Genomic DNA, 20,239 nt, shown 5'->3' on the forward strand with positions numbered 1-20,239 from the left:
AAGTATCATCGATATATAAAATTGTTTTATCTTTCTAACCAATAAGAAAGATAATAGTAAAAATGAAAATACTGCAATTCTAAAGTTAAATATTCTGCCCAAGCTCTTTCAATCAACTAATAGAGAACAAAGAGTAACATAAACCTAGCTGGGGTAGGCTTGAAGCCCTCACCATTATGTCCTTGTTGGGAGAAAATGGTTTTTGCAATATCTAATGTAGAGTCTCTTTTTGGTCCCCTACTTGGAAATGGAGAGTTCTCAGATTTCACTTACATGGACATTCATATAAACTTCTAAATAATTGCAATGACTGGTAGAACCAGACATGGCAAATTTAAAGGAAATTAAAGCACTATCAGTTTTGAAATACATTTCAGTGACTTATCATCATAAGTGTTTCCATATATTACGTATTTAGAAATATTTTCCAACTGTTTCTACTAAAATGTGAGTCATATGATGTTTGCTTTTAAAAAAAGTTTTACTTTCTTGTTATAAAAATTTCTTTAGAAAACTATCAATCCTCAGTTCATTTATTAATGTCATTCTGTTAGTCTCATTCTACACTAAGAACTTTATATCAATCTAAGTAACCCATTTCATTTAGATTAGAATCTAAAAATATTAATATATACAATTTTTTTGTTGTTGTTAAAGCAGGTTCCATAGAGTAGAGTTCAATGCAGGGCTTTAATTCATGACTCTTGAGATCAAGAGCAGGATGCTTAACCGACTGAGCCACCCAGATGTCCTCAGATAAGACAATTATTTTAAGCAATATAACCAGCTTACTCACGTGAGACTTTACCCTTATTTGCTAACACATGCCTAATTTATCTTCCCATTATTGCTCATTTGTCTAATTCCCACTATTTCTATTTGAATATGTGCTACACGAGAAAAGGTCTGAAATCCAAGCCAGCAAATATTATTCTGCTCCTGTAAATGTTTAAAAACTTAGAATGACCTAGGAATAATTTCTACTCTATATTATCACTTTTCCCACTGTATAAATTATATTTTTGTATTCAATCTTTAACAATAGGTCAACTGAAACCTATTAAGATTACTGTGCCCAAAGTTACCTGCCCAAGGTCATACACATTGTCAGTGGCACAAATAAAAAATCCCAATGTGTCAGGTATGCTACTTATGTCACACTAGTTATTCTAAAGGTTTTCCTTTAAAGGAAATCTTCATTTTGCTAAAGGATAAAAAGCAGCCTTATCATTTTTGCCCATGTGTACTGAATTCAAATCTGAGGGTTATCTTGATGGTAAGGACAAAGTTAATACCATATTTATAATAATACTTCCAAAGGTATTTTTGGAAAACTCAGGTTACTCTTTGAATATAGATTTTCAATGTATAGATCATTATACATTCTTCATCAAACAGCACACCTCCAAAAAATCTTTGTTAATCTTAGCGAAGATACTCAATTTGGTAGTGGTTGTAAGAAAACATAATCACAAACTTTACATATCCTAAAGTAATTCCCAACTCTATACACTATTTTTCATACCCTTAAGTAATTCTCAAGTCCAATAGACACTATTTTTAAACATTTAAGTTATATTTATCTACTTCTGTCCCATTAGCCTTATAACTCCTAGCTCTAGAACTTTGTAACTCAGAGTTGACTGCACAGACCTTAACTCCTCCTTCTATCTTAATTGGACATATTTCTTTTACTGAGTTCTATTCATTCTATATTCATATTTATTTTTGTACACCTCTTCTTAGTATCAGAAAAGTATAGCAAGAGCTGAAAAGAGTAACAGAAAGGAAAGCTAGGTATGAACCCATTTATCAATAGGCTATTCTATATAGGTAAATTGACTACGTTAAATACATCTATGGGATATTTTCATATTTCCATTTCGATTTTTCTACTAATTGACCAAAAAACCCCAAAATATATTTAAGGGTATTAATAGATGATGAACACATTATATGAAATGCAAAGGAAGGGCAGAAATTTCTTGCATTCAAGTCAAAGAATTTTAATGAAAACTAAGAATTTTGTTCTAACACTGTCTCCTCCACATTTGCCCACATAATCTACACAGACTCTATATTACAACAAAATAGGAAAAAAAATAAGCAAATGTATAAAAATTTGGCATTCTTAAACATTCAGCTAATTTACTGACTGACATAAAGCAACACTGCTATCACCCAAGGAAATGGTATACTAAATCTTTTTTTTTTTTTTAAAGATTTTATTTATTTATTTGACAGAGAGAAATCACAAGTAGATGGAGAGGCAGGCAGAGAGAGAGAGAGGGAAGCAGGCTCCCCGCTGAGCAGAGAGCCCGATGCGGGACTAAATCCAAAGACCCCGAGATCACGACCTGAGCCGAAGGCAGCGGCTTAACCCACTGAGCCACCCAGGCGTCCCATAAATCTTAAAGATATGCTTACAATCAGCAGAAAACAAGGCAAAAGTGTTAAAATATTTGGCATTAAAGGATTGGTGTATGTGTATCTCAAAAGAATAGCTTCCTATTACCACGGCACCTATTCTGGATATATTATACTGGAAACTCATCTACAAAACCAACAAAAAAATAGCATTCCCCAATACAACAAAACCTTACTGCCCATAACCAGAGATATCTTACCTATGCCTTAGCCTTAAGGGGAAAACGTTAAAAAATCTGTTAACATATACCAAAAGAAACCATACAGATATAAGAAATTTCATTATTTTGAAAAAATATACATATAATTACTAAACTGAATTTGTCTTTATTACTGATACAGAAGAATAAAAAATATGTGAAAGCTATTCAAACGTTTGCTCACCTAATTCACATCTTGCAAGATTTGAAAAAAACACTTCTATACAATAAAATAAAGCAATTAGCTAAAACCACTTAAAATGGGTGAGTATAGAAATCTAGGGCGCCTGGGTGGCTCAGTGGTTAAGCCGCTGCCTTCGGCTCAGGTCATGATCTCGGGGTCCTGGGATCGAGTCCCGCATCGGGCTCTCTGCTCAGCAGGGAGCCTGCTTCCTCCTCTCTCTCTCTCTCTCTCTCTCTCTGCCTGCCTCTCTGCCTACTTGTGATTTCTCTCTGTCAAATAAATAAATAAAATCTTAATAAAAAAAAAAAAAAAAGAAAAAAAAAAAGAAATCTACTTGCCCTGGGCACCTGGGTGGCTCAGTGGGTTAAAGCCTCTGTCTTCAGCTCGGGTCATGGTCCCAGGGTCTTGGGATCAAGCCCCACATGGGCTCTCTGCTCAGCTGGGAGCCTGCTTCCCAAACCTCTCTCTGTCTGCTTCTCTGCCTACTTGTGATTTGGTCAGATGAATAAATAAAATCTTTAAAAGAAAAAAAAAAATCTACAAGCCCTTTTCACACTTGTATTCAAACAGTAGGTCCTAATAATTAAATGAAACCTTCACTTTTTTATACCCTTCATCAAAACTTCAGTGCTGTATCACGATTCATACATTAATATGAATTATCTACAAACTTATCTCAACTTCTATTTGCCCCCATAATACCTATCACTGTGTTACCAATTTTCCCCATAAATAGATCTCATTTTTATTTTTCAATAGCCTCCTTTAATGCTTACCTTTCCAATACATCTAGCTCTTTATATCCATCCAAATATTTATCTACTTTTTAATAAAAGTCCTCTCTTTGGCTCAGAACAGTGTTGTCAGCATCTCATTCAACAAATTCTCAATAGTAACCTAGTATGTGTCAGGCACATGCTCAGTGCCAAGAATGCAAGGATGAATTTTATATCATCCCTATCCTCACCATAGAGAGCAAAATCCTCAAAGTGGGGTCACAGAATCCATACATATATATTCCAACATAGGGATTTATCATCATTTATCTTATCCTTTTTTTGGGTAAGTGATAATTAATAAAATAAATGTTGTACTAGTACATAATACGTAAACTGGCACTGGTGGCCCCACATCATCCAAATGTCAGGAGTTCACTTGCTACACAAGACACCCACAAAATCCTGTGGGAAGCGTGGAGTGGGTTAGTTCCAGAACATAATCAAATAAACACTGGGTTGTTCCCTCTCGGCACAGTCAGCATATTGTGACCCACTATGATATATGAGAGCTGAGGTGAATGAACTAGCCTCAATTTAAATAGAGGTCAAGAATGTAAAGGAGGCACAAGATAAGTACCCTGAGTGACAGGGGAACATCTGACACATAGACCAAATGAGGGTATCAGTGCTAATCCATGTTATTTATTAGTAAGCATTTATTCCCAGTAGGTATCATTCCTGCAAAGAACTGGAAGAATGAAGAACAATACTAATAATGAAGGCACATTTAGATACTAAATGAAACTGCAAATTAATTTTTTCTGTAATAATAAATCTATAGTACTTTTCCTAAATATTCCTTCTCTTTTACAGCTGTATGCTGCTATATTTACAGATGAACTAATGGCAGGAGGGATTATGTGGGTAGGAGTTTAAATGGAACAAGAATGACCATGAATGGATAATTGAAGCTGGCACATGAAGGTTCATTATTCTATCCTACTTTTGTATAATTTCCCACAATACAGTGTTTTCTTAAAAAGGGAGCCCAGTCTTCTAGATCTAGCTACCTCTGGCTTTAAGATCGGACTGTCCCTTCAAGACTAGGTATTTCCTGAGATATTTCTCATGAATTAAACTGTGAAATTAGATATCATATCTTTATAGAAATATTATACATGTAAGGAAATGGGGTCTTGACTTACTCTCAAATATTTTAAAGTTATCCTACTAAACTCACTTCACTCTGCTTCACCTATAACATCCAGCCAGACACAGCAGCAGAAAAGGTAAGAGAACTAGTACAACCCAAAATTGAATCAGGTTTTATCCTCATAAATTGAAAGGAACATGGTAAAATAACTATCATCAAGGTTCAAGAAAATGACCCCTGTGGATATAAACAGCAAAAGCTATTGTAAGCAAACCTATCACTACTCAACTCAAAGTAAATAGGTGGCAAACAAAACAAAACAAAAAAACTTGCAGATTATTGGAATAGGAGAAAACAAATATTAAAAAGAAAGCATTTTTTAGAACATAGAAAAGGTGATAGGCCATGTATACTATTCTAGAGATTCTTTCAATGCATGAATTTTCATTGGTATAACAAGAGAGAAACCAAGCTGAATCTAGTCAAACTGTATGCTATTTAAAAACAAAAACAAACCAAGAAACACTGCTGCTTGCATTAAGATAATTTAAAGTTTAGGAAAACCAGTATAATTTTAAACATCAGAGATAGAAAACAGGGAGGTGATTACAATTAGAAACAATGGCATTTATACTGAAAGCTATTATAAGTGAAAACACTAAATGCCAACTTACAAAAATTTCGTGAAATATGTTCATCCAAATGAAAGCCAATATAAATTATTTAACTTATGTCAAACAACAGCAAAAACATTCAAAATTAGTTTTAACTGCTAAGACTAAAGAAACAGGTAATTAATGATTGTGGAGAATGTTATTCATAATGTGTAGACAGGAAAAAGGAATTAAATGGTCAATTAACACTAAATTCTGTAATAGCTCAGCTACAAACTTAAGTGCTCTCTCAAACTTTATTTAACTGTATCCTTAACCTGATACTGTCTTACTTGGGAAGAGAAATAAAATAGTTTCAAATTCCCAAAAAACTTAATTAAAATATAACAACTAGGTTATATATAACACACACACACACACACTCTCTCTCTCTCTCTCTCTCTCTCCATCAAATGACATAACGAGTACAAAGAAGGTAATACAGAGACATAGGCTTGTTATAGAAATATGCCTCTAAAGAATTTTTAAAAAGCTTTTATTTAAAGATTTGTTGCATGGCTATTAGGGCTACCACCTGATAAATAACTTGGTAAAAAATACCACTGGTACAAATTAAAGTTAAATCCAAACCCAATACACCAAAAAATTGAAAAAGGATCTTCTTATGGATAATACATTTCCAATTAACAAGTAAACAGAAAGAACAATTAAATTTATCATTCCTCTATTAGAATTAAAGTCAATACGATACCGTTTCTTCCTCTCTTATATTTTACACTGATTACTTCCACACATTCATAACTTCTTGTTCATATACCTTTACTATTAATCAAAAACAAAAATCAAACTCAAATCGGATGTTTTCCACATATAAAATTGTTATATTTATCTCAATTTTTGCACTCATACATTGTAATTCCTACAAGCCCTTCTGCTACACATTTAGCTAGGGTTATCTTTAGAAAACGTTCCTATATATGGCTATCAGAAGCAATACTTTCTACTGAAAAACCTTAATGGTTTCTTTAAATGTTAGACTTATCAAATAGAAACCTTTTAGGCACATGGTAAAATACTAAATATTTCAACTATAATGTATTCCTCAAATGTCACTTTTAAAGTTAACCCCTAGCCTATTAAAGTTTTAATGTATTTTAATCAAAATGGCAGGAAAAAATAAAAGTTGCATTCATCATCCCTGCATCACTGAAATATTTTAACCAGTGTGAAAGAAAACCCTAAAGTGAATACAAAAACAAGAAGCCAGTTCAAAGAAAAAAGAAACAAAAATAAACATGGTCAAAATAAAACATTCTTCCATCTTTTCCAGAAAAAGAAAAGGTTTTTCATATGTATCTATCAATTAGCTGTGTATATCATGGATATTAAAAAATTAACAAAAAAAGTTTAATGACTATTCATGTTCACAAATAAGTCTCTAGGTACAGTAAACAAACCTCTAATAATCAGCAGTGCAATGTTTCAAAAAGTCTTAAGTAGTATCAGATTCTTAAGATTTTGAAATCTTTTAGCTTGCCAAATGATTTAGTTTAGGGATACAGGATGTATCAAACACACACTTGTAGTTTTGCATGATGCCCTCTCCCATCAAAAAACAAAACAAAACAAACAGACCAAAAAAGGCCCACCCTGAACACATAATGGCCACAATATAAAGGAGGGTCTTAATCACTAAGTATTTATATTTTTGAAATGCAGTTCTTAAAATATATTGCTGATTTCCTTCACATAATATTCAAGTTGAGATTTAGACAGTGATTATCCTGCTCAGATTCATATAGCATTTCAAACCATTGTTCTAAAGATGAAATTGTGAACAAAAAGCCACATATTCACATCTTCCATAGTGAGAATTTTAGATCCATCTTTCTTGTGGCCATATCAGTGCTATATTTAAATTAAAAAATAAAGTCTATTTCAATCACAGAGTATTACCAATAAAATTTCCTTCCAATGACTTGGACCAAAGAGTTAATATTTGTGTATCAGTGGTTAAGGATATTAAAGTCAGATATTCTTAACAATGTATCAGTGAGCTTACCTGTATCCTTAGCTGATATTATAGTTTTAGACTAAGTGTGTGAATGTTTAGGAAGAGAAAATAAGTTCCTAATTCCCACAAAATATTGCTAGTTCAAAGAAAGGAAATTACGCTATAATAGTTTAGAATAAGGCCTTGACTACTTGCAAAATTCTATGAACATGTTAGAACTCTGCCTTATAAAACATTCCTTCAGATTTGATGAGAATCACCAGGATTTGGATGGTTGGGGGGTTAAAAAAAAGTACCTACTTTGCCTTTTTATTAACAAAATAATTTATTTATGATTTTCCTACTAACTTCCACTTCAGTTCCCTGGCAAAATACCTAAGGCAATTCTACACAGTCCTTTTTCAAATGAATCATCAACAGAAAAAACATTCTTTGGGCTTCAAAATAGTTGTCATTATTACAATTTTATAGGACTCCATTGTAGAAGCAATTTATAATTACCTCACAAAGAAGAAGATCCACATTTGAAGATTTAGATAACATTTCTTTTTCAAAAGATACATGATTTCTGGGAAGAATATACTTAATGAATTATGCAAAAAACAAAAACAAAACAAAAAACCTTATGATGTTTCCAGTTTTAATTGGAAAAACAAAAACCTTGAAACAAATACATACATTTAGGAGGAAAAGGGGGATGGTTTGCCAATATCCATCAGCAAGCGTTAGTGACTGGTTCTATAATCAGATTTTTCTCATTAAACCTCAAATTTACAAGTTTATTCTAATTTTTCTATATATTTACCTGTTTGAACAACATCAATATTAGATGACTAAAATAAGATGGGCTAAAAAATTCTTTGTATAGATTCTTGGCTGACATGTCTCATTTCTGAAAACCAGTACTCCAATACTAGCTTATCCACGTTGTTCCATATACTGAAATGCCCTCTCTGAACTATATTTAACTGCGTACCATCTTTTCGTTATTATTCTTATATTTAGGACATAAAGCATTCAAACAAAACTATGCCACTTAACATACGAAAATCCATGTTCATACAACATTTAAGAATTGTCCTCCAGAGATGAGAAAAATTGTAATAATTATGTTTAAAAGGCATGTTTTTATTATAACTCTTGTATTTTGGACAAAAATACTGACCAGCTAATTATGCTCTTCCACACATCATGTTCACTGAGTTTACTACCACAGTTTTAGTGCAACAAAATATCTTTGAAAAGCCACTCTACAGTAATTATGGCAAGGCTCATTAAAATGCAGAGGTAAAGATTCCATTTGTGTAGAAACTTAGAAAATAATGTTTGAAAAGCAAAGGTGTTTCATCAGGCTGAATATTTTTTGGTATACTAAAAATATATATAAACATTTCTTGAATTAGTTTTATAGTCAATTTTGATGTAGTATCATTTAGTGGTGATAAATTTTGAGAGGTATATGTTTAACAAACATTATACTTGAGATTATAGTCTTAGGTAAACATTTAATACACAATGCCAAGGTAGTTTCCTTTTTTTTGTTTTTTAATTTTTGTACCAAAAAAGTCATACATTTAATGTTGACATTTCTTCTTACCTGTGTGCCTCAGACCAATAAAGTACTCTGCATTAAAATTTAAATCTTGACAGTAGTACAGCATTGAAAAAAAAAATTGTAAAGCAGCTCAGATACATTGAACCCAGATTTTACATTTTCATTTGTCAAATTAGAATATAAAAAGCTTGAAAATCAAGTTGAAAAAGCTTATTCTTCCTCAAGAAAAAGTATGAACAATTTGAAAATGATCAACTAGTATGAATGAAACATTGTACATAGGTAAGTCACATATAGTGGTTGCTAAACATACCACTCCCTCCTGGAAATTACCGAACCATCTACGTGTGAAACTAAGTCATCTTCATTGTCGTCATAATGTTCATCGCTGACGAACTTCATTCCCATTTTTAGATCTTCATAATAATCCATTGGTCTTTCAAACCTACTGAGATTTTCTACATTGTTCCACTGCGTTTTTTCAGGCTCTTCTAAATAGTCTTTCCGTATTAGATTGTTCACTGGATTTTTGTTTTCTTTTTTCACACTGTCTGGGTAAGAATCAAGCTCATCTTGTTGAAGAACATCTATTTGTGATTCTTTTTGCATATCTGATGGTGGAATGTAGTTCTTGGCAAAATAGTCTCCACGAAACGTCCGTCTTCTCCTATAGCAGAATATTCCAGCCAAAACACTTACAAGCACTATGAAGAGAGCCCCACCCACTACACTAGCAATGATTGTGCCAATTGTGTCATCCTTAATTGTTGCCAAAGTTGACAATGGGAAGGGCAATTTTTTTGGTTCTGTTGCTAGATCCTCGATGTCAGCTGTTGAGGGATGCCACTGAATTGTAGGCTGAAGGGTGGTAGTAGTAGGAGGATCTAATGGAAACAGTAAAGATAGACAAGACACAGAAAGGCAAAGAATGTCAATGCAGGCTGATTCGGCAGCAAGTTGAAAAGACAGCACAGTTAATGAATATATATTCATAGTAATAATAGTTTTTCATTCTTAAGATCAGAATGTAGTGGTACTTATGTACTTTTAAAAAATAATAAAACTGACATTTAGCCAGTTGACAAAGAAGTAAAAGGAATGAAAAATTACCTATGGTGTAAATCCTAAATTATTCTATTCCAAGTTTAATCATGGTATTAAATGTCAAGGAATACTTTTTTCTTCTTCTTCTTTTTTTTTAATGAAAAGCATACTTAAGTGTCCTATATACAGCTGGCTTAAGAATTATCACATAAAAAGATTAAATAATCCAAACATTTTCTTAGCCAGAAGAACGAAGAAATAAAATGAAAGAATAAAAAAAAAATTAAGGTATGATTTCTTAAGATCAATCTTTACCTAATTTCATTTACTTTTTTAAGAAAAGAATGAAAAACTATAGATTCTTGTTAAGTGGCCATAGTATAAGCTGTTGGTTTAATAATTCTCTCAAAAATATTTTCCTTAAGTAAAGAGAACTCTTCAATTTTTAGAAAGGACACCATTATTAGGTAATTTGAAAATAAAAAGCATATGTTTAAGTTGTGTTAGCCAAATGGGCTATATTATCAAATGAGACTAACAGACAAAGACAGTAAAAACATGTTACCAAGTGTTATAAAAATGTCATCACCATGTCTATATCCCATGGGTAAGATTTCTGAACACTTAGGAAACTGGAAGAATTTCAACCATATCTGCAAAATTTAGTGTCACATTGCTTTAGTATGGAGTCTCAAAGAATAGCTAATATTTTAGAGAGAACATTCTAATAATACTTATATTAGATGCAAATGATCCTGTGTATTGCCATTAGATTACAGAGTAAATAGCTATTAATATTAAAAAGCAACTAAACATAAATAGTAAAAATTAAAGATTGGTTAATAATCAATTAAGTGGTATTTGTAGGTCATGTTACACAAAATGCTAGAGTTTGAAGATAGGATGAGTTAAAAAATCTTGAATTTCTTCTTTGATAAAAATAAATGACCCGAATGGTAATCTCCTAAAATTAATTTTTAAATGAGTGGTACTGATAGAGCTTTTAAAAAATGATGGTTAGAAAAATACTAAAGCTACATGGGGTAAGTTATTCTAAAATTACAAGCTAAAGAAAAATACTTACTGAAACAGGTTTCATCACGGAATGCCATATGTACAGAATGTGGTAAAAATTTAGCAAGTACAATATAAAATTTAACAAGTACAGTATAACTAATTTCCTATGAATTTAAACCAATATAAAAGGCATTCTGCCAAGTACTTTCAAGTATTAGTTATCATATTATATGTAAGTGACTCAAGGAAGAGTTTTAATTTGTAAGAATATATTATTAACTAGCTGAAAAATTTAATTTAAAAAAAATTGTGAAATTGTAGGATGATTTCTAGTATAAAGTAGTAAAGCTTATCACATAGGGCAACTTCAGATAACCAGGACATTAAATAAATTAAAAAGTAATCATCTGTCAGATAACTCGTGTATTTTCTGAGGTGGTGGGACTAGTGGGAAAGTTTTAAAAGCCAAATGTCATCTTTGTAATGATTTCCAAAGAAAAAAATATTACAATAAACTGGCATTAGCATGTTTAAATTTAAGTACAAATCATCTACTAACTATATGTAATTCACACATTTTTGTGCATGTAAGATTTTAAGACTTTTTGATAGCTCTTAATGAAATGCTATTTTTCTCAGACCAATGTATGCATCTGAACTCTCACCAAGTATAAGATATATAACCAAGTATCCCTTAAAATAAAAACAAAAACAAAAACAAACACTGGTATTTTTTAGTTCTACTTGCAATGTTCTTTATGTAAACACAGATGGATGGCCTCTAATTATATCAGATTTAACAAAATACAGCTTTCAGAAAATCTAACTAAAAAAAAGAGAGTAACCAAAAAAACCCAACCAACCAACCAACCAACCAACCAACCAACCAAAAAAACCCTATTTTAAAAACTTATTTGTCAGTGGTTCCAGAAATTTTTTAACCTGCCATCCTCTCCTCAACCAAATAAAGATAGCACAGCCTCATTATTAACATGATTCCATGAAAGAGGGACCATTGTTAATAATTATCCTGTATTTTAAGCAATGGACATATATAAAACAATGCACACGAGACATTTATTCATGCTTTTGAATTCTTGCCCTGCTCCAAAATAATTACACTGAGAGTTAGAATTTGCATAAGGAATCAAATGGACTATTTTGTAATCACTAATAGCTACTTATTTATCATAATTTAAAATCCTTCCCACAGCACTCCTTATTTTTTCATTGTGTTTTGATATTATTTGCAGAATGTGTGATAAATGAGTATATAATGAATGTGATGAACTAGTAGAGACTTTGAGTTCTCTACAACCAAATGAAGATAATTTCCCCCCCTCCAAATTCATGAGTTCTGCCAAAAAGGAAAAGTAAGGCTTCGTTAGCTATAAGGTGTATTTTAGCCCAATATATTTAAAAAATTACATGAATTTAATTTCTTTTTCTTTTAGGGTATATAAGAATTGTTTACACAATCAAAATCTATGAATTTTAAAGTTTAAAGATTGCTAATTATGTGTGGATTCTTATACCAGATATTATACCTAATTCCTAAATCAATAGGTTTCAAAATTCAAGATTTGCATAGGAATATACTTGAGTTTCAGGCATGGGAGAATTTATATGATATATAAAAATTTGTTCCTCTACTCTCAAAGAAAAGTACAAAATATCAGAGTAAAACATGCCAAAAACAATTAGAAAAACACAATTTGCAACAGTCATTTAGTATTGGACAAAGATTCACTGTACCTCCTTGAGTAGTAACTGAAGTTGAATATTACAGTCTTGGATCAATCACCTTTTGTCCAAAATCTTACACTTACCAATGTGGAAAAAATGTAGAATAAAATTACAATTTCCCTCAAAGAGAGCTGCTAATTCTACTCTGTTCTGAGTAGATCTTTTAGTTTCCCATCATAAGATGCATTCACTTTAGAAATATTTTAAAAAATCATTTTCTAAATTTTTATATATCAATTTTAATACTGAGGTAAAAAATTTTCTCTAGAGAAAATAAGGTACAAATAATTTACAATAAAAAAGAGCAACAGCTTGATTGTTTACTCTGGGTGAATTATGGCCTTTCATTCTGATAAAAGCCTACTAGGATTTACTAGACATTTTGGAAAGGCAGTATTATATCTAGGATATTTAATGTCCTCCTGAAAGCTCTCAGGGGCGATAACTAAACTCAACATAGTGTACTGTATTAAATATTAAAGATGCTGGATAGAAACATAAAGTCTAATTCTAATGATTACTTAAAGAAAATCATCTCATAGAATGCTATATTTCTGAAGTACTTATCAGTAATCAATTGATTTTTCATCAGTTATCAATAAATTAAATTTCATCAGTAAATAAAAGTTACTGGAAATTTTATCTCTTTTAGGACTTAATTGAGGTTGATCAAAAAATGTGTGAAGTTTACCATCAGTGTTACGTTACTTCCCTTGTCAAAGAAAATAAAGCTATATAAAGCACATTCTGGATTTTTAATTCTTTCCTGATTGTTTTCTTCTCAACTTTTTCACTCATGCAAGAAGAGTTTACTGAACACCTATCAAATGCCAAACATTACTGCAGATGGTAGAAATACAGTAGGGATTAAAGCAGATGAAAGGTCTTGGGTTCCAGTAGAAGTAAAAACAGAAAAAAATATAAATAAAATGTGTAGACGTTATTTGGCAATATATGCTGTAGAGAAAAATAAGGCAGAGGAGACAGAAAGGAGTAAAAGGTTGAGAAAAGTACTTTCAATTTTCAATTTTAATTATGGTCATGAAGGTGAAACTTCAGCAAAGACCTAAAGGAAGTGAGGGAAAGAGCTATAAGGATACCTGACGAGCTTTCCAGATGGAGAAACAGCAAGTCAAGGACTCTGAGGTAGCAATGTTCTTGTTATGTTCAAAGAACAGTAAGGAAGCCAGCAACAAGGCCATGCGAGCAAAAAATATAGTAAGAGATGAGATCATCTAGGACCAGAGCATATATAGACCCTTAAAAGTCATTGCAAAAACTGGTTTTCATTATGAGTCAAATGAGAAGTTCACGAAAGGTTTGCAGGAAAGAAGTGACATGATCTGACATGCCCTTTGTAAGGATCATTCTGGCTGCTCTTTGAGGATAAATTAAAAGTAGGAAGATTAAACGGCTCTTTTATAAGGGCTGCTGATGGCCTGTGTCAGAATACTCACAAGAGAAGTGGAAAAATAGTAAGGTTCTACATATAATGTAATGGAAGAGCTACCATGGATTTGTTGATGGGATGAGTGGGGTATGAGAGAACAACTGAAATCAAGAATAAGCATCAAGGATTAAACCCTGAGCGAATATAAGGATGGATTTACCAGTGATAGAAAGGAGGGAAACTGTTGGAGGAAGAGGTGTGGTGCAAGGGGCAGAAGAAAAATCAGAACCTCAGTTTTGAATGTTAAGCCATAAATGCTTATTATACCTCTACACAGAATTAGTGATTTTAATAGGCAGCCGGACACAGAAGTCGAAAGTACTGGGAAATGGATCCAGAATGCCAAAAGATGTAATAAATCAGGATATCATCAACAGAATCAGTATATATAAGAATGCCCAAACTGAGTTTTGGTATTTAAATGATTACATAATAATACATTGAGCCTGAGATTTATACGTAATATACCATATCAAATTTTGTACAACGGAAACAAAAAGGAAGCAGTCCTTAGGTAACTACATTCTAAATATGCATTCCCTCTGGCTTTAAGATCCAAGAAGGAAAGGAAAAGGAAAGGGAGATATCCTTAATGGAAGAAAGGGAGACTAATAAACTAATATTTAATTTCATTCTGATTTCCACCAAAGCACTGATACTGGCAGAAAGGGCTAGCTAGGGATGTACACAGGTCTAAGCTTCTTGTGAGAGTCATGAAAAAATATATTTGCATCATCCCCATCATATGCCAGGCACTAAGTAAATGCTGAGTATTCAATGATAAATGAAGCAAACACAAAGTGCTTAACTATGAAGATGGATAGATAATAAGTACACAAGTAAGCATGCAACTACAAACTGTGAGAAATGCCATGAGAAAATAATATGGGGGACTGTTCTTAGATTCAGTGATCATACAAAGACAAATAATACAACATCAAAATAAGCTTAAAATTTCTCTAAAAATCTAACTACTCAGTTTTAGGTAATTACATAATTGCCATACAAACCTGCTTTTCTTAGGGTTCTCTTCCTTTTTCTTTAATTTGCCATTGTTTAGACATGAAAGATTGCTAAATTCTTGTAGTAAGTAGATGCTCAAAATATTTTATACAATTTTTATAAATGAGCATTACATTGATAATCTTTGATAATATTTATAGCCACACCCATGAAAAAATATACTTTAAGCTCTAAATGTATTTTGTACCTGAATTTATATACTCTAACAAAAATATCCATAGAAAAACAAATGGAATGTGAAAAATCTAAGTTCTTAGTAGCTTAAGGACTGACAATAACAAACATCTTAAATTTTATTTCAATAGTACGTTTTCAGTAGCATTCCTACTTCACTCTCAGTAACTCAGTATGATATAGTTCCATATTGAGTGACAAACTGTTATTTAATAGGCCAGATCATCAAAGTCAATAACCCATTTTATTTGTGAAACACCTGTGTCCAAGTAGCCACCAAAAAAAACACCAAAACCAAAACCAAAACCAAAAAAACCCCAACCAAACAAACAAACAAAAAATACACACACAAACAAAGCCAGTATTTGTTCTTGGGTGTAAAAATGACAGAACCTAGAATAGTACACACCACTACCTATAAAAGGAATACTTGATACTATATAACTGAAAAATTAACTATAAATAAACAAAGATCTTAAAATGTATATAAACTTGCTGCATAGATATTTTGACATTTCCTTAAAGTAACATCCCCTAACATATGTAGTTTAGGTAGGGTTACTTTATTATATATATGTTTTTTTGATTATTTGGAAAACTCAAAGTGAGGAATCTGTATATTAGCAAATACAAATTACCAACTAGAACATAATATTATGACTATTGTTACAGGAAGAACTTAAGTAATTCATTTTGCAAGTAGATAGTAACTTACCTGAAATGTAGATGACCTTTTGATCACTTCTTTGACCAAGGGAATTGGTCACTTTACAGACATAAACACCAGAATAATTGAAAGTCAACGGATGGACAAAATGAAGAGTATTGTCTGAAGCCAATAAACCGTCAGGCCATTGTCCATCCAACCTAGATTTTAAAAAGCATGAAATTATTTTAAATATCTTCAAACTTTATTCACAGCTATTTAAATAAGATATTATACTGTTGAGATGTTAGTGAAAGAACTGGCATTCTTTAGATAAAATTCACTATGAAATGGATAAAGATACAAATTTTTATTTCAATAAAAATAAAGTTACTGTTAAAATCCATTAATACCCACTCTTTCAAAATAGCAACTGACCTAAGTGCAAGCAGGTCAACATATTAGAATGAGAGGGAAGGAAAGAAAAAAAAATTAGATGATTTTAAAGAATTATATTCAGAAAACTGGAAAGGAAAGCTGGAAAATTAGAAAAAATTTATTATTTGAAGACCTACAGTATCAAAAGAATTAAAAATAATTCTCAGTGAATAGATCTATTCATGATCTATCTATAAATTTCTTAAGAAATTTAAGATAAAATCCATTTAAGTACATGATAATGTTTAAGCACCTTCTGTTACAAATTCAAAGAACATCACTTCATACTGAGCAAATCTATACCGAACCTCATTCAAAGATGGTCAAGTTTCTAAAGCATCAGAAAGGGTCTGCTTAATGATGTATTAGATAAGGGACTATAGCATCCAAAATCTATAAAGAACTTATCAAATTCAACACCCAAAGAATAAATAATCCAATCAAGAAATGGGCAGAAGACATGAACAGACATTTCTGCAAAGACATCCAAATGGCCAACAGACATGAAAAAGTGCTCCACATCACTTGGCACCAGGGAAATTCAAATCAAAACCAAAATGAGATACCACCTCACACCAGTCAGAAATGGCTAAAATTAACATATCAGAAAACGACAGATGTTGGCGAGGATGCAGAGAAAGGGGAAGCCTCCTACACTGCTGGTGGGAATGCAAGCGGGTAAAGTCACTCTGGAACAGTATGGAGGCTCCTCAGAAAGTTGAAAATAGAGCCATCCTATGACCCAGCAATTGCACTACTGGGTATTTACCCTAAAGATACAAATGTAGTGATCCAAAGGGCCACATGAATCCCAATGTTTAGAGCAGCAATGTAGATCATCAACAGATGAATGGATAAAGAAGAGGTGGTTTTTGTGTGTGTGTGTGTGTGTGTGTACACACACACAGTCACAATGGAATACTATATACAGTCATCAAGAAATGAAATCTTCCCATTTTTAATGATTTGGATGGAACTACAGGGTATTATGCTGAGCAAAATAAGTCAATCAGACAATTTTCATATGGTCTCTCTGATCTGAGGACTTTGAGAGGAAGGGTGGGGGTTGTGCGGAATAGGGAAGGAAAAAATGAAATAAGATTGGGAGCGGGATGGAGATAAACCATAAGAGACAAACCCAATCTCACGAAACAAACTTGAGGGTTCCTGGAGGCTGAAGGGGCAGGGATACGGTGGCTGGATTATGGACACTGGGGAGGGTATGTGCTATGGTGAGTGCTGTGAAATATGTAAGCCTGATGATTCACAGACCTGTACCACTGGGGCAAATAATATATTATATATTAATTAAAAAAAAAAAGTGGAGGTTACTAGAAAAATAAAGGGTCTGCTTATAAAACAATCTCATTTGTAAAGTGGGCATCTGTGACAGTAAAAACCAAGGTACAATCTGGCATCAATAAAAACTTTTTAAAAATGGTGTCTATACTAATTTGGCTAAGAGATCTAGTGAATGCATTACTATATACCACAATAGGAATAAAATCTCACTATGACAATTCTAAAGCTATTTATTGCAAAGGAACTAAGTACACTGTTAGACATCATACTGCCAACCTTAGGGTACCAAAAAACACATAAAGATATATTTATTTTGAGGTTATTTTTAAAGACCATGAGTTATTTTTTAAGAGAACAAGAAGTCAAATAAACTAAGCACTCAACTATTATAGTTTGATCTAAGCAGATTTTCAAAAGGTTCACTTACTCATTCACTCAACCATCCATTACTTAATTGCCAGGAGCTTAATATTAACCATACTCCACTCTGCTGGTGTTGTGAGCTACAGAAGTAAATAAGATATTGTCTTTGCTTTCAATGATCTAAGTACACAGAAAACTGACCACTAATTATGAAGAGAATAAGAACAAAAACTAATAAACAAGTAGAAAGAAACAAAACACTGGACAATAGGAGGAATCATTTTGTTCTGCAAATCCAACAGTAGTAAGTGGAAAAACAGTCAATAAAATCTTTTACAGTGCAGGAACTTCAATTTAGCATTGAAGAATAAAGGTAATATTCTCACATGGTTTTAAAAAACAAAAACACCCAAACTCCTTCTACAAAAACATTGAAAAGAACATTTGTGTAAGCACTGACTTTCAAAAGGTGAACTTCTTCTAGGAAGATGAGAATGAATATGAAGTATATAAATACCAATTATCTCTCTTCACTTTGAGGCCCAAATTCTAATCCCTTTAATTCTGAGAAACACAAAAATGGCTTATAAAATTAAAATTGCTTGTTCAAATAAGCCACAGTCAAAAAATTCTAAATATCACATTAAACTCACACCAAATGACATGTTAAGCACATTCTATACTCTTTACCTATGTTACCTGGTTTATGTTAATTGTCTCTATCCTTACATCTCTATGATGTACTATTAAGAAACAAAGGTCTTACTCAAAAAGACACCTCCAAGTACAGGTACTAGGAAGGGAACTTGGAATTGTACGACTTTTATACATAACCTATCCCACATCTTAACCAATGACTGCTTCCCACTTTTAAGAAAATGTAAATTAAAACAAAACAAAATCTGTATTTTTGTTTAAAGACAACAGATTGATCAAATACAGTTTCCTCGCTCCCACAAAATCCCACCTAAAACAAAAGTAAAGGAAATGAAAGGTATTAAAAACCCACATGGAAGAAAGAGAAAAGGAGGCAGAATTCATTAGACAAGATGTTTCAACAAACTTCTAGAAGAAAGAAAACAGATGGAGGAAACAATATATGCTGTGAGCCACTGTTTCTCAATCAAGAGTGATTTTGTCTCCAGGAGACAACTGGCAAGTCTGGAGACATTTTTGGTTTCTACAAAGGGGTATAAGGCCAGGGATGCTACTAAACATCCTGCAATGCAGAGGATTACCTCCCACAACAATGATTTATCCAGCTCAACTTGTCAACACTGCCAAGGATGAAAAGCTCCACTTTGGGCTGAAGAAGTGCTTCTAAAAGGCATATGAATGGGGATGGAGCCAATTTAGTCCAAGGAATCCAAGATTTGGAATTTGACTCACTGTACTAATACAGAAAGCCAGAGTGAAGCAGAGGGCTAGAATTATGGACATTAGTTGAAAGTTGAAAAAACAGACTCCTCTCAACTCTGTACAGACACTAGGCATTTGTGTTTTAAAAAGAAGATGAAGGTTAATCCAATAAATAAACTGAATGACCACCAAAAAAGATTTCCACTCTTCCTGAGTGACATCTGAAGCTTCCCCAAGAAAATAACTCTTTACCTGATCACTCTAACTGTATCTACTAATGAGTAATCTCCACTATAAAGACAGAGTTTCTACTCAGAATTTTAATACATTTTAATATTTCAATGCATCACTGTGAAATGACTGGATAACTGAGAAATTAAGGAATATCAACAAAATTAAAAAATAAAGGGAAAAAAAGACAAAATAAGAAGCAGTAAAAACTCTCTGAAGAGGCAATAACTTTAATATTGTGTTTCTAGGGGCACCTGGGTGGCTCAGTGGGTTTAAGCCTCTGCCATGGGCTCACGTCATGATCCCAGAGTCCTGGGATCGAGCCCCACATCGGGCTCTCTGCTCAGCGGGGAGCCTGCTTCCTCCTCTCTTTCTGCCTGCCTCTATGCCTACTTGTGACCTCTGTCTGTCAAATAAATACATAAAATCTTTAAAAATATTGTGTTTCTAGGAAGAAACAAGACATTACATATACAAATAAGAAAAAAATGCAATGCAATGAAAGAGAAATAAGAAAATGCTCTTAGAAATTAAAAGTATAGAGGTACCTGGGTGGTTCAATCAGTTAAGTTGTCAACTC

The 20,239-nt window shown here is 32.6% G+C and overlaps 1 protein-coding gene across 3 annotated transcripts in view; it reads right to left on the minus strand.

Annotated features, from left to right (window-relative positions):
- NECTIN3 (nectin cell adhesion molecule 3) overlaps nt 1-20,239 on the minus strand; it is a 131,405-nt gene that overhangs the window by 53,495 nt on the left and 57,671 nt on the right. For 2 of the 3 annotated variants that reach the window (XM_059392007.1, XM_059392008.1), the window contains exon 5: nt 16,036-16,187. In XM_059392007.1, the coding sequence (XP_059247990.1) occupies nt 16,036-16,187 (152 nt within the window). Of the gene's footprint in view, nt 1-5,815; nt 9,751-16,035; nt 16,188-20,239 lie in introns of those variants that run through there. The other variant, XM_059392006.1, reaches the window with a different exon arrangement.

This window comes from Mustela nigripes, chromosome 2 (genome assembly GCF_022355385.1).
Source record: "Mustela nigripes isolate SB6536 chromosome 2, MUSNIG.SB6536, whole genome shotgun sequence".
Lineage (NCBI taxonomy): Eukaryota > Metazoa > Chordata > Mammalia > Carnivora > Mustelidae > Mustela > Mustela nigripes.